The sequence below is a fragment of the Oryza glaberrima genome, chromosome 7 (genome assembly GCF_000147395.1).
Source record: "Oryza glaberrima chromosome 7, OglaRS2, whole genome shotgun sequence".
Lineage (NCBI taxonomy): Eukaryota > Viridiplantae > Streptophyta > Magnoliopsida > Poales > Poaceae > Oryza > Oryza glaberrima.
In genome coordinates this window covers 6,628,422-6,641,814 of record NC_068332.1, presented here as the reverse complement: position 1 = coordinate 6,641,814, position 13,393 = coordinate 6,628,422, and the positions used below count along the sequence as shown (strand labels likewise).

Sequence of the window (13,393 nt, the reverse complement as noted above, 5' to 3'; positions counted from 1 at the left end):
CCGGTAAATACGATGACTTCACAGTTTCACACCGGTCAAAGTAAACACATAACGAGGGATGGATAAAAACAGTCAGAGTGTAATTACACATGGAAGTGAAGTTGCATTGAGATATCAGCATGGGCAGTCAGGCTGACGAGTGTACATCACGCTGCTAATTTCTGGAACAACGTATGAGTATAAACTAAAATGTAGTTGTCTGATACAAAAATTTGTAGTAAACTTGAGACTACAACCAAGCTTTGAAAAAGCGAGCCGCTGTATAATTTCTGAAACAACGTATGAATAGGAAACAAAATACAAATTTTGCTACAGGTCATAAAGTTTGTGTAATTTACTTCTGGATATAGGTTATTTAAATTGGATGAGCAACCTGCCGACATAGCTTAGCATGCATATGATGAATGAAATTAAATGCTCCTTGCGTTACATAATATAACTACCTTTAGGATTCGAATTTGTCCCAAATACAACTCGTATATGTAAAAAGTGAATTTTGTCACTAATCTTCCCATCCTTCCCTTGTCATTCCTCAGCACGCCAACCAAAACTAGCACTTCGATGAGGGTATTTTAGATCCTTCACATCAATCCCTAATCCTTCTAAAACTCAAAAGATAGCTATATTTTGGGGCATGTACTGGAAAGAATAGTTCCGAAACATAAACAAATAGTATCTTTGGTCAACTTGGGACTACAACCAGCATTAAAAGGGGAAACTATTCTGATCCCTTGAGGGATGTCCCCTCATTGGCTTAAAAACCATCTAAACGGTTATGATAAATTCTGAAACAATTTAACAACACTCATTCAAAATATATGTACAACTCCACAAAATCCATAGTTCCATAGTTCTTGCAAAATAATAAAACACAACAAAACTTGTGGAACTCGTTAGAATAATCAAAATCAATGCGTGGTAATATGTTTTTTATATCCTTTTATTAAAATGTTGACAATTCTTTAGGGTTTAACAACCTCCAATAGGGTGCTAGGCCTGGTTGGAGCCACAATTTAAGGTCATGATTGGTGATAACCGTTCCATCCTCTAATTAACTTTTCCCTATTATTAATTTACCAATATGGGATTAAACCTAACGATAATAATAGGTGATGATCAATATTGGGAATATGCATATTATTAGCTAGGGTACGTATAGAGTTTGTCTGGTTGAGATATAGACGGTCAAATGGGTTGTCTGGCTCAGCCTGGCATGCGCACGACCAGCCCCGAGACATGAACAAAGTTCACATTTCCGCTCGAATTTCATCGAATATCCTCAGATTTTGGAGCTCCCTTGAACAGCTTGGTTTGTACGAGCATCTAATTTCGTTCGAGATTGGTTCAATTTTGTTAAATATTGTAAAATTGGGCCTTTTAGTTCCTAGCCATTTCTCTAAAATTAACCTTGGAATTTAGCTATAGAGTTATAGCCATGGAGGATAAACATATCTATTCTTTCTATAAAGCTAATGCACAGTAAATACCTAAAGCTCAACATGCAAGCATAGTATTGATTAGCACTACTAAAACCTACATGGAAGCATGCCACATCAATCCATTAAGCACACAAAGCTCAACATGCAAGCATATAGTAATTATATCTACAATTTATTTCATTTTAAAACTAAACATAATACACATGCTAAATTATCATTCTCAAACCATTTTCATAATATTTCAATCCAAATCATTTATTCATTTCTCCACTATCTAACATATATCCCGCAGTAAAGTGCGGGGCATCATCTACTTAGTGCTAATGATCATGGGCTATTCGGCTGCATTTTACAGCATAGTCACACAACCCATTGCTACTTGTTGTAGCAATTAAAGTAGCTAGATCTTGCGAAACAACACAGTAAATGGCAGCCGAACAACCCCATGTTACTAATACCTGGTATCTGTGGCATAGAGTGCCACAATTTATATACTTGTTTTATGCTCTTGGCAAGGGTAACTTCATACTGGGCTCATATGAAGGTTTGACGTTGTAATCTTATTACTTTGGAATTTATCCTGTATTGCATCACCTTTGCATTGTATTTGGAGTTATGTCGTGAATCTATAGTTGCGACCGTAGCTGTCAGCATCGTATTTTGTCATAATACGATACAGCTTCACACCTTGAGTGTGAAGTCAAGAATACATATCATTGCATTGCATATGTATATATTATAGATTGCTATAGAAATGATTGAAGTTGTCATTAAGGAGCGTCTGCTTCTGTATAATTTGAAAGAATGTGATTATACTTTCATTGATGATGTTATGAGGTTTTTATACTTGGATATTCCTTTGTCTATATATCTCATCTTGGCCCTATATCTAAACTCATTACATAATTAACTTGTGGTTTAAATAACTTAAAACAATTTGCTCGTTGAGATCCATTCACACCCCCTTATAGGCTTTTTAGGTACTTGGTTGTCAGGCTGGCACGACCCGACCTACACGCCCACGTGCTGCACCAACGGCCTATACACGACCCAATAAGACTCATGCCATACTGGCCCGGCCCGAAGGCACGAAAGCCTATTGTGCTCCTCCTTGGAATAAGTCTATTTTGCCTCCCTCATCTCTTTGGGTCATGTCTTACATGGCTGAGTAAGTCTATTTTCCATCCCTCATCTCTTTCAGCCGTTTCTTATGGCTGAAATAAGTCTATTTTGTCTCCCTTATCATTGGGCTGTGCCATGCCAGGTCGGGCCGGTCCACTATGCTGAGGCGGAGGCCCAAGCATGGTCGAATGGTCAGGGCGGGCTAGCACGGGCCCGACACCAGTCGGGCCGTGCCGTGCCTGGGCTAGGCCATCGGGTATAAATATTCCTTGCAATGCATGGCAAGCATCGTGTTCCAGCGTTTGCATTGCCTTGGTCCGATGATAAATCAAGGCCAGCTCAAAGGTGGATAAAAGCACGCAGCGTCTAATTTCTTCTACAAGGGCTGGCAGCAAGCAGGCGTTGTAATTAAAAGTTTAAAAGACTGCATATCCACTGTCCCCTAAAACAAAGAGAATAATACTGTAGCATTTGTTATGTAAGCAAAGAATATTACTTATTTATGTGCACTCCGGCCGGCCCCTCTTTCTTTCAAAATTAGTTAACCTTTAGCTAGTACTAGGAATTAATCTGGGCATACACGCAGCCATTGCAATAGAGCTCTATCCAACTCCATCACACACACACACACACACACACACACAGATATATATATATATATATATATATATATATATATATATATATATATATATATATATATACACACACACACACACACACACACTAGCATATACTCCCTCCATCCCAAAATATTTAACGCCATTGACTTTTTTAAAAATGTTTGACCGTTTGTTTATTCAAAAAATTTAAGTAATTATTAATTCTTTTCCTATCATTTGATTTAATGTTAAATATACTTTTATGTATACATAGAGTTTTACACATTTCACAAAAGTTTTTGAATAAGACGAACGGTCAAACATGTTTAAAAAAGTTAACGGCGTTAAACATTTAGGGAAGGAGGAAGTAATTAACATCCATATATATGTATATATATATATTGTGTATATATATATATGTGTGTGTATATTACACTAGCTAAGTAGCTAGCTCTAGTAGTATGAGTATGAGTTACTTGAACATACCTGCGCCGAGCAAATGCGCGATGGAGAGCAAGCTGATGGAGCCGGCGGTGGTGTATATTCATATATACCACCACTTTAGTATTAACCAAATAACAAGACTAACCCTTGCTTTAGTGAGGTTTTTCACATTGTCCCCTTCAAATCTATAGGCTAAGCTCCGGTACTAGGAGATCACAGGCTTGAGGTCACCCGTAGCTTTACGATCCACCCTCACACAATAAAAAGACGATCTCTCATTTATCTCTCCTAACGACCCATTGGCACTACTACAAAAAACTATCATAAGGACCGGTCTTATAGTTGTCGGTTCATTTAAAACCGATACCTATGAGCATTTTCCCACCTCCGCACGATGAAAAAAAGATAGAACCGGCACCTTTAAATACTATAGGTGTCGGTTATGTTAAAAAACCGACACATATACTTTTGGTGTTGGTTTTTTATTTAGAGCCGACACCTATAATATAAGTATAGGTATAGGTGTCAGTTTTTTTAATAGAACTGACTAGGTGTCAGTTTTTTTTAATAGAACCGACACCTTTAAAGAAAACCGAGCCGACTTTTTTGACCACCCACAGTGCCATCCACGCGACATCTGTATCTTATCCATCCATCCCACACTGCCACACAGTGCCATCTCTCTCTCCCCGCTCCTGTCCCATTGCGCCACGACGGTGACAGAGTAGCAGCGGCGGCCGATGGAGAAGGATGGCACGGCGGTCCTCCAGGGAGGCTCAGCGGTGGAGAATGCCGGCCGATGTGGGCGAGGAGGCGGTGCGGGGGAGGCGGAGGCCGGCGCCGAGGCTGGCGCGGCGAGGTGGCTGCAACGGCGGCGGTGGTGGAGTAGGCCTGGATCTCGCCGGCCTCCTCTCTCCCGGGGGACCTCGCCCCCTTCCCTTCTCCTCCTCTAGCATGGCGTGGCATGGCGACCGACGTGGCGAGGTAGTAGCGCGGTCGTTGGATCTCATCGACACCCTCTCTCCTGGGGGACCTCCCCCCCTCCTCTAGCGCAGCGTTGGGTGGCGGCCGCCGGCGCGGAGGCAGGCATGGCTAGGTGGTGGCGTGGAGGCCGGGCGAGGTGGTGGTGGCGGTGGTGGAGAAGCCGGTGGCAGTGTAGGTGCCATCATTTTTTTATTTTTTTTAATAGTATAGGTTAATAGATTGGTGAAAACCGTTCCACCCTCTATACAACCCAAAACACTAGCACCTCTCTCCCATTACTAATTACCGATGTAGGACTAAATCCAACATAAATAATAAATAATAGGTGATGAATAATAGTAATATGCATATTACTAGCTAGGGTACGTATAGGGTTTGCTCTGGTTAAGAGAAAACAACAAGTATAAATACTCCTTGCAATGCACGGCTAGCATCGTGTTCCCGCATTTGCATTGCCTTGGTCCGATGATAAATCAAGGCCAGCTCAATGGTGGATGAAAGCATGCAGCAGAGCTGATGCGCTTTACTTCTTTAATTTCTGATACATGCGCAAGGCAGCAGGCGTTGTAATTAAAGGCTTAAAAGCATGCATGGCCATTGGCCCCTAAAACAAAGAGAACAGAACTGTAGCATTGTTTTCTATTTAAGCTAAGAATGTTATTTCTGTACTAGGTAAGCTTACTCATGGATTGCCTCATTCATCGATGAGAACATATTCTATTTTCTCGAGAGGATATCACCTCGCTTTTGCATGTTATATCGATAGTTAAAATAAATAAAATAGATTAATATGAGATATATTAGTCGACAAACACGTAAATTCAAATTTGATATTCACATGTTGTAATAAATATAACTAATTTAACTTTAACCAGTATATGTGTATGTGTGCTTACCAGTGTTTTAAATCGTCGGCTAAGACATGCATTTAGCATCTGTCTTCTCAAACAACTAACGGTGGATTAACTAGGGCTATATATAGCAATTAAATTGTACTTTGTCTGTCCAAAAGTGTAAGGCATATTTTCTTTTTCACCAAGACCAAGGAGAAAACAACCCATCCCACATGTAAAAAAATAAAAAGGGAGTATATGCATACATGTCACCAATGAGTATTAAGATAGCTGCTCGGGTTTTTGTCAACAATTCAATTTAGCTTCGTAAAAACAAAAAGATAACACTACAATTTTAGTTTAAGATGCAATACGAGGACTAGAAATATGGATTAGAATTTTTGGATGGAGGGAGTACATGAGGGTAAATATGCCTCAAATTTGCATAATTATGAAATAACATATCACATATTAATCTATGTTTACCATTTCTTTTAGTTATCGATCGATCAGCATCTCCAGCCTGGCCTTGCTGCCGTGCATGTATATATATGCAGGCATTGCAAGTGAGCTCTTCAATTAACTCCATCGCAACAGCATACAGCTACAGAAGCATGAATGATACATATGGGACTGGCGCGCCGGCGCCGGCGCCGACGTCGTGCACGCCGAGCTCTCACGATTATACGAAGCCGGCGCTGGTGTTGGTGGTGGTGGTGATGGCCACCGTCTCCGGCGCCATGTCGGTGGTGGGCGTGGAGCGGCTGATCCGCGGCCGGTTCACGCTCTTCTCCATGGTGCGCTTCCTCCTCCGCTCCACCTTCGTCCTCATCCTCCCGCTCCTCTCCTCCATGTCGCGGGACACCGTGCACCGCCCCAGCGTCCTCTTCGTCCTCCTCTGGATGCTCCTCGTCGAGCTCATGCGCAAGAAGGTGTCGTCCATGGCGCGCTCGTCGGGCGCCGACGGCGGCGCCTTCTCCAGGGCCACCGGCGGCCGGTTCAGGCTCATGGGCCACTTCGACGAGGCCACCAAGCTCGCCTGGATCGGCTGGCTCATCTTCCAGAACACCTACTACTCCGACTCCAAGTGCGGCGACGACAAGGTGCTCGCCATGTTCGCCGTGCTCTGGTCCCTCGTCGTCGCCAAGCTTCTGCAGAGGGTGTTCAACGAGTGGAAGGCCCAGGAGTCGCTCACCGCCGCCGGCAACACTCACCTCATCGCCGGCTACATGCAGCTCGTCGTCGACAAGGAGGCGACCGCCGCCGCCGCCGCCGGCGGCACCGCCTTGGCACGCTGCAAGTACGTGGTGATGGGTGAGGAGAAGCTCGTCGTGCACGCTGTAAAGAAGAAGAAGCACGATGTGGTCACCACCACCATCACCACCCCTCACTGCGGCTACGGCGTGGGGACGTATCCCCAACACCAGAGCGAGCAGAAGCACGTGAACCTCCTCGTCGACATGGCCAAGTGCGACGATGTCGTCACCGTGCAGAAGATCAAGAGAAAGATAAAGCTGCCACGGTGGCGGTGCTGCTGCTGCTTCACCGTCACCGGCAGCCGGTTCACCGACTACATACACCAGCTGTGCTTCTCCTTCGCCCTCTTCAAGCTGCTCCGCCGCCGCTTCGAGCACTACCCGATGGTGGAGGCCGGGTCACGGACGTCGAGGCAGCTGCTGCTGGAGGAGCTCCTCGTCGGCGGGGCCAAGAAGACGTTCCGGGTGATGCGCCAGGAGCTCGACTTCCTCGACAGCTACTACGACGCCGGCTCACCCGTCGCCATGTCGTCGCCATGGCTGTTCATCGTCAACTACTTCTTCTCCCTCGTCTTCGTCTCCACCTACCTCGCCGCCATCATCGTCGTCCTCGTCGACGTCGAGTATAACATGGGCACGTTCAAAAGTCATCTCCCAAGCCCAGGGCTCTACATCGCCGTCTCCATCCTGCTCGTCGTCACCCTCGTCGCCGTCGAGTTCACGGATCTCCTCACCAACTACATCCTCTCCAACTGGTTCATGGTGCACCTCTTCTGCCTGCAAGCCCGCGACGGCGGCGGCCGGGTCTGGAGGTGGGTCTGCAAGCCGGCGATCTGGATGTTCATCGCCGGCCGCTTCCTGCTCTTCTACTCGTTCCGGTGCATGCTGCGGCTGAGTTGCAGGGGCGTCAATGTCGACAAGATCAAGCTCAAGCAGGTGTCCATCCTGCGGGTTTGCGAGCCGGTCCACAAGGTCTTGACGTGGTCGCCTCAGGTGAAGCTGGCCACGGAAGGCCAGACGGCCATCGTCAACTTCTTGGAGGACGTTGTCCGTGACAGTCTCAAAGACGATGGCAACGTGGCCATTGTCAGCATGCCCAAGGTAAGGTAACTAAGCCCATCGGGGGAGTCCATTTGATTTACAATGCATGATATATACTCCCTCATTCCCTAATTGTTTGACGCCGTTGACTTTAAACATATTTGACCGTTCATCTTATTCAAAAACTTTTATGAAATGTGTAAAACTATATGTATACATAAAAGTATATTTAACAATAAATCAAATGATAGAAAAAGAATTAATAATTACTTAAATTATTTGAATAAGACGAATGGTCAAACATATTTAAAAAAGTCAACGACGTCAAACATTTTGGGATAGAGGGAGTATATATATATATATATACTCTCGAGGATATCTCCTAGCTCGTTGTTTGCATGTCACTCAAATATATAATCATGAAAAATATTTGTGAAGATGTATTAACATGTGACATCATTCCACAAACATGTGATTAGTTCAAATTCAACTTCTACATCTCGCAATAAGAAAAACAAATTAAACTATAGCTAGTTAACGTATATTCACAGTTAAATTTGTTTTTATCGTTGTGAGATGTAGAAGATGAATTTGAACTTACTTGTTTGTGGAGTAATATATCACATGTTAATATATCTTCTCAAAATTTTTTCATAACCATTTAAGTGGCAAGCAAACAACGATGTAATATCCCCTCGAGGAATTAATTAAAATCCACTCCCTATATATAGCACTTGTCGTTATATATATATATATATATATATATATATATATATATATATATATATATATATATATATATATATATATATATATATATATATATATATATATATATATATATATATATATATATATATATAAAAACTATTCTAGACCCGGGGTATAGAATAGTCCCCCTCTCTCCCAAGGGCCAAACCCACCTCCCACCTCAGTCAAAGGTCGGTCAAAAGCATACCACGTCAGTCAAACCGCGGTCAAACCACTTGCTAACTCCTGCCACCACCCACCTCTTCTCAGCTCTGTCTCGCGGAACGGTGCAGTAACGCGACGGTGAACGTGCAGTAACACTACGTCTTATGTGTAGTAACATCGCTCAAATATTGTTAAAATATAGTCATGATGGATCTACTTTTGATAAGCGTTTTTTTTCTAGCATCATGGTGCAAACGATATTAAAAAATAGTATATCATGTGAGAGATATTGTTCTTCAAATCTAGGATTTTTTAGAATTTGACTCTCCACAAGTAGTAATGCTATAGCATTACTTGTTACTACTGTCAGTTGCACGTTACTATAATCCCATCGCATCATTACTGTAAGAGTGCAGCAAAAATTATAAGTTTTTGCAGTAACTGTGTTTTACTGTATTTTTTGGATAGTGTTACTGCATAAACATGTGGTAACGTGTACCTGCCTTTGCAGTAACACTCCACTTTTGTGTAGTAACAAATATATTTAGCATGTGAGACATTAACCCATATATCCTCCACATGCAGTAACACTATAGCATCATTGTGAAAACGGTTTTAAAAATAATACATATCTTGTGAGATATTGCTTTTCAAAAATTGGCATTTGAACTTTAGCACTCCATATACAGTAATAAAATATGTAATTTGCAGTAACATGGGTATATACATGCAGTAACATGGTTTTACCAAATATATAAAATTGTTCAAAACACTCGTACATCAATCAGACCTCACTCAAAACCACCTACAGACTTTACCTATAGCCCACCTATTCGATCTTCATCTCGTAAAACTGACATAGTAAAACTATAATTATCGTGCAGTAACATAACTACTTGGAAGTGGTAACATGCACCTATTATGTAGTAACACTTCTACTTTTATGCAGTAACAAGTATATGGTTAGCATGTGAGGATTTAACCCATATATTTTTGTTTCGATTCTTGGTCTACTACAATTTTACTACGATGTTACTGCCAAAAGTGCAGCAACGTCCTATGTGTTCTACAGTAACGTCACGTGTTACTGTACTTATACAACAATGTTACTACTGGAGCATAGTAACATGCTATGAGTTTCAGTAGTGAAAGATATTAGAATTTATAATCATATTACTTTCTCGCAAAATTCTTGAAACAAATAGCATCGTTAGATGAATTGGTTAGAATAATGTGCTTTGAACTATGAGGTCATGGGTTTAAGTCTTGGATTTGGCAATTTATTTTTTATTTTTCTAGAAAAGAGAAAAAATGTTTCAGGGAGAGAAAAAAACAGAAAAAAGAAAGAGAGATAGGGAGGGGGAGCGACGGAGGGAGGGGTATATAATAACTATTTTATACTCCGGGTGTAGAATAATCTTACCCTATATATATATATATATATATATATATATATATATATTTTTGCTTTTAGACTCATATATACATGCAATAGATTTCAATGAAGTAAGTACAATATTATATTAATTTCATTTGTTGTCAACGCCTGCAAAACTAATATTATAAAAATACATTGAACGAATATTGCCAAATTCATAATAAATTGAAAGAAATTAAAATTTTCATCCGAAATTATATCATATCTGGGGTCGGATAGAACCCGGAAATTTTGAACCCTGCGCGTGCTTTGACATTGTAAAAATCCTCTTCCAGTTAAGCGGCCTTCAACCTAAGAAAGGTGTTGATGACACTGCTACACAAGTCGTCCTGGCGTGTCACCTCGCCACGGAGCTCTTGGAGATGAAGCATGTCGTCATGGTGGACAAGGAGGCGAAGAAGGAGAAGAAGAAGATGAAGAGGGAGGATCGGAGAGCCCACGACCTGCACCGGGGCGTCGCGACGGCGCTGTCGCGGTACTGCATGTACCTGGTGGCGCGGTCGCCGGAGCTGCTGCCGGACAACGAGAGGTGGGTGGCCGACAGGTACGGCGACATGAGGGCCTTCCTCGACGAGGCGGCGTCGCGCCGCCGCCGCCGCTGCTGCTGCTGCCTGCGCCGCCGCCTCTGGAAGTGCGGGTGCTGGCGAACCTTCCTGATGGACGACATGGTGGTCGACGCCGCGGCGGACCCGGCGGCGCAGGCCGGCGTGGCGTTGTTCCGGGAGCTGCATGCGCGGACGACGACGACGGAGGGCGGCGCGGTGGTGGTCTCCGCGTGGAAGGAGCTCGCCGACTTCTGGGTCCGCATGGTCGTCTACCTCGCGCCGTCCAGCGACGTCGAGGGCCACGCCGTGGCGCTCGCCGACAACGGCGGCGACCTCATCACCTACCTCTGGGCCTTCTGCACGCACGCCGGCATCATCCGCGACCCAAACCCAAGTGACAAGTCGCCGGAGGGCGGTCAGCTGGTGTAGTAGGCGTGCAAGCATCTGTGCCCTACTACTCCATCATCTCTGCAGATCGATCGAATGTGCGCAGTGTCGATGATCATGACGTACGTACGCTACCAATGGTGTTGGTTTGATTGATTGATTTCTTTTTCTTTTTTGAAATTTCCTTCGCTTGTGTGTTTGCATGGTTTGGTGTGGTATATTGCAAGTTTGGTTCGTTGATTCATGGTATTGTATGATTTTCAGTTTGTTTTTAAACACATGTAAAGAAGATTGTATTGTGTGTGTATTTAATAAATTATATTTTGTGCTGTGACCAACAAGGGAATGACTCTCGGAAACAGTATATGTGGTCGTTACATGACTATTTTAAATTTTGGTGATACTCCATCTGTTTCAGGTTATAAGTCGTTTTGACTTTGGTTAAAGTAAAATTCTTCATGTTTGACCAAGTTTATAGAAAAAATAGTAATATTTTCAACAAACAAATTTATTATAAATATATATTCAATTATTGATTTAATGAAACTAATTTGCTATTATAAATATTAATATATCGTCTATAAACATAGTTAAACTTAAATTAGTTTGACTTTGACTTATAACCTGAAACGGAGGGAGTAATACATACTACACATATATCGGTGCACTTTTGGTATAAATTCAGTGAGATTAGAGATTTGTTGTTTGCCTCTATCTTCGAGGTGGGTTAAGCCAGCACAGTATAATAAATGAGTATTTACAAACAACATCATCTTAATTTTACCCTCTTCCAACATATTCTAGTTAATTTTAAATATATGTTGTTAAATTTTAACATGACATTTTATCATTTAATTATCTCATTAAAAATTAATTAAAATATGTATAAATATAAGTTATACTTAGAGCGTTATTTATGTTAAACCAGTCATACCAAACAAAAAAAATAATACTTTTAAATAAGATGGACGGTTAAATATAATGTAATGTTTAAAATTAACAACATTATATATTTATTTAAAAATAGATGTAGTATTAATTTATTGTCATGGCCATTACCCTGAGCTCAAAAAACACGTGCATAAATGCACAGAAAATGAACTAGCTAGAATCAATTGAACTGTAGCTAGATCGATGATCATATCAACCCATACAAGAAAAGAAAAACAAAAGAGACGCGCTGCGTGTATAGTCAGAATAAATTGTTGGATCTGATCATGACATTGTTTTTCACGGCATTTATTTTTCCCCATGCTTGCAAGCAACTCAAAACCCAGCTTTTGCATGATAACCCCAAATTCCGTTGTAAAATCCTCCCAAAAAAAAAATTCATGATCTGTCTCCTTTATTTTGCTTCAAACTTTTAGCTAAACTAATTTTATTCCCACAAGTCTACATTAATTGTTGAGCTGTGCATAATTAGTATTTAGTATATTACATCGCTAATTCCACAATTTAAGCCAAAAAAAAAAAAGACAAACGCAAGAATGGCATCCAGCTGTTTCAACCGTCGTCTCCTCCTCCTCCTCGCTGCCGCCGTCCTCCTCTCCGGCCTCGCCGCCGGCCGCCGCTGGGAGTGGGAGAGTCAGTGCCAGCCGGGGGAGGCCTTCCCGCACAACCCGCTCTCCGGCTGCCGCGGCTACGTGATCAGCCGCGCCTGCCCGGGCCACGGGCCGCGCCGCCCGGAGATGGCCAAGGCGCGGTGCTGCCGCGAGCTCGCTGCCGTCCAGCCGCGCTGCCGGTGCGAGGCGCTGCGGCTGTTCATGGACGGCGTGGGCGAGCTGCGCGGGTGCCCGAGGGAGGCGCAGAGGGCCGCCGCTGCCGCGCTCATGGCGGCGGGGGAGTGCGACCTGCGGGGTGGCTCCGGCGAGACGGAGCGGTGCTACTGGCCATGGCTCGTCGGCGACGGCGATGTGCCAGTGTACTGAGAAGAAGTGAAGCTTGTGATATTATATTATTTTCAAAAAAAAAATGTGGAGATTGTGATATGTAAGTTTTCGAATAAAGTGTTGCATCGGTGGATTGATCTGATATATTCAGATCGTCTCATTCAAATGCATTGCGAACTGAATTAATATTAAACGAATAATTGAATTAATATTAAACGAATAATACAGACTACTCATGATAAAAATTAAAAAAGTGATATTAATGTGTCCATTAATTTTTGCTCGCAAATCCCTACTTTTATGATACCTCAAATATACTCTCACAAGTCACCAGTTAATCCAAAATTCAGTTTCACAAGACTCCATTAAAGAAAAATTAAGGCACACAAATCCAACTTGAGTTTCAGAAGTCTACGTTAAGCAGAAAGCACGTGAAAACAAAGCAAGCTACACGATCACACCAAATTCTCTTCCAACAATTCTCGAAGTAATCAGTCA

General features: G+C 42.6%; 2 protein-coding genes across 2 annotated transcripts; both read left to right on the top strand.

Moving 5' to 3' along the window:
* The first annotated feature begins 6,038 nt into the window (after positions 1–6,038).
* On the top strand, positions 6,039–11,325 carry LOC127780572 (uncharacterized). Its single transcript, XM_052307495.1, has 2 exons — positions 6,039–7,781; positions 10,350–11,325. Exons 1-2 carry the CDS (start codon positions 6,039–6,041, stop codon positions 11,046–11,048), a joined length of 2,442 nt encoding a protein of 813 aa, XP_052163455.1. The 3' UTR covers positions 11,049–11,325.
* A 1,168-nt stretch (positions 11,326–12,493) lies between these two features.
* LOC127780716 (alpha-amylase/trypsin inhibitor-like) lies at positions 12,494–12,938 on the top strand. Its single transcript, XM_052307675.1, has one exon. It carries the CDS (start codon positions 12,494–12,496, stop codon positions 12,932–12,934), a length of 441 nt encoding a protein of 146 aa, XP_052163635.1. The 3' UTR covers positions 12,935–12,938.
* The last annotated feature ends 455 nt before the right edge of the window (positions 12,939–13,393 follow it).

Bases quoted from the DNA above. Each gene is read 5' to 3' on its own strand.
- LOC127780572 (XM_052307495.1), top strand. From the start codon at position 6,039: ATGAATGATACATATGGGACTGGCGCGCCGGCGCCGGCGCCGACGTCG. The intron at 7,782-10,349 runs GTAAGGTAACTA...ATCCTCTTCCAG, and splicing joins CCATTGTCAGCATGCCCAAG to TTAAGCGGCCTTCAACCTAA.
- LOC127780716 (XM_052307675.1), top strand. From the start codon at position 12,494: ATGGCATCCAGCTGTTTCAACCGTCGTCTCCTCCTCCTCCTCGCTGCC.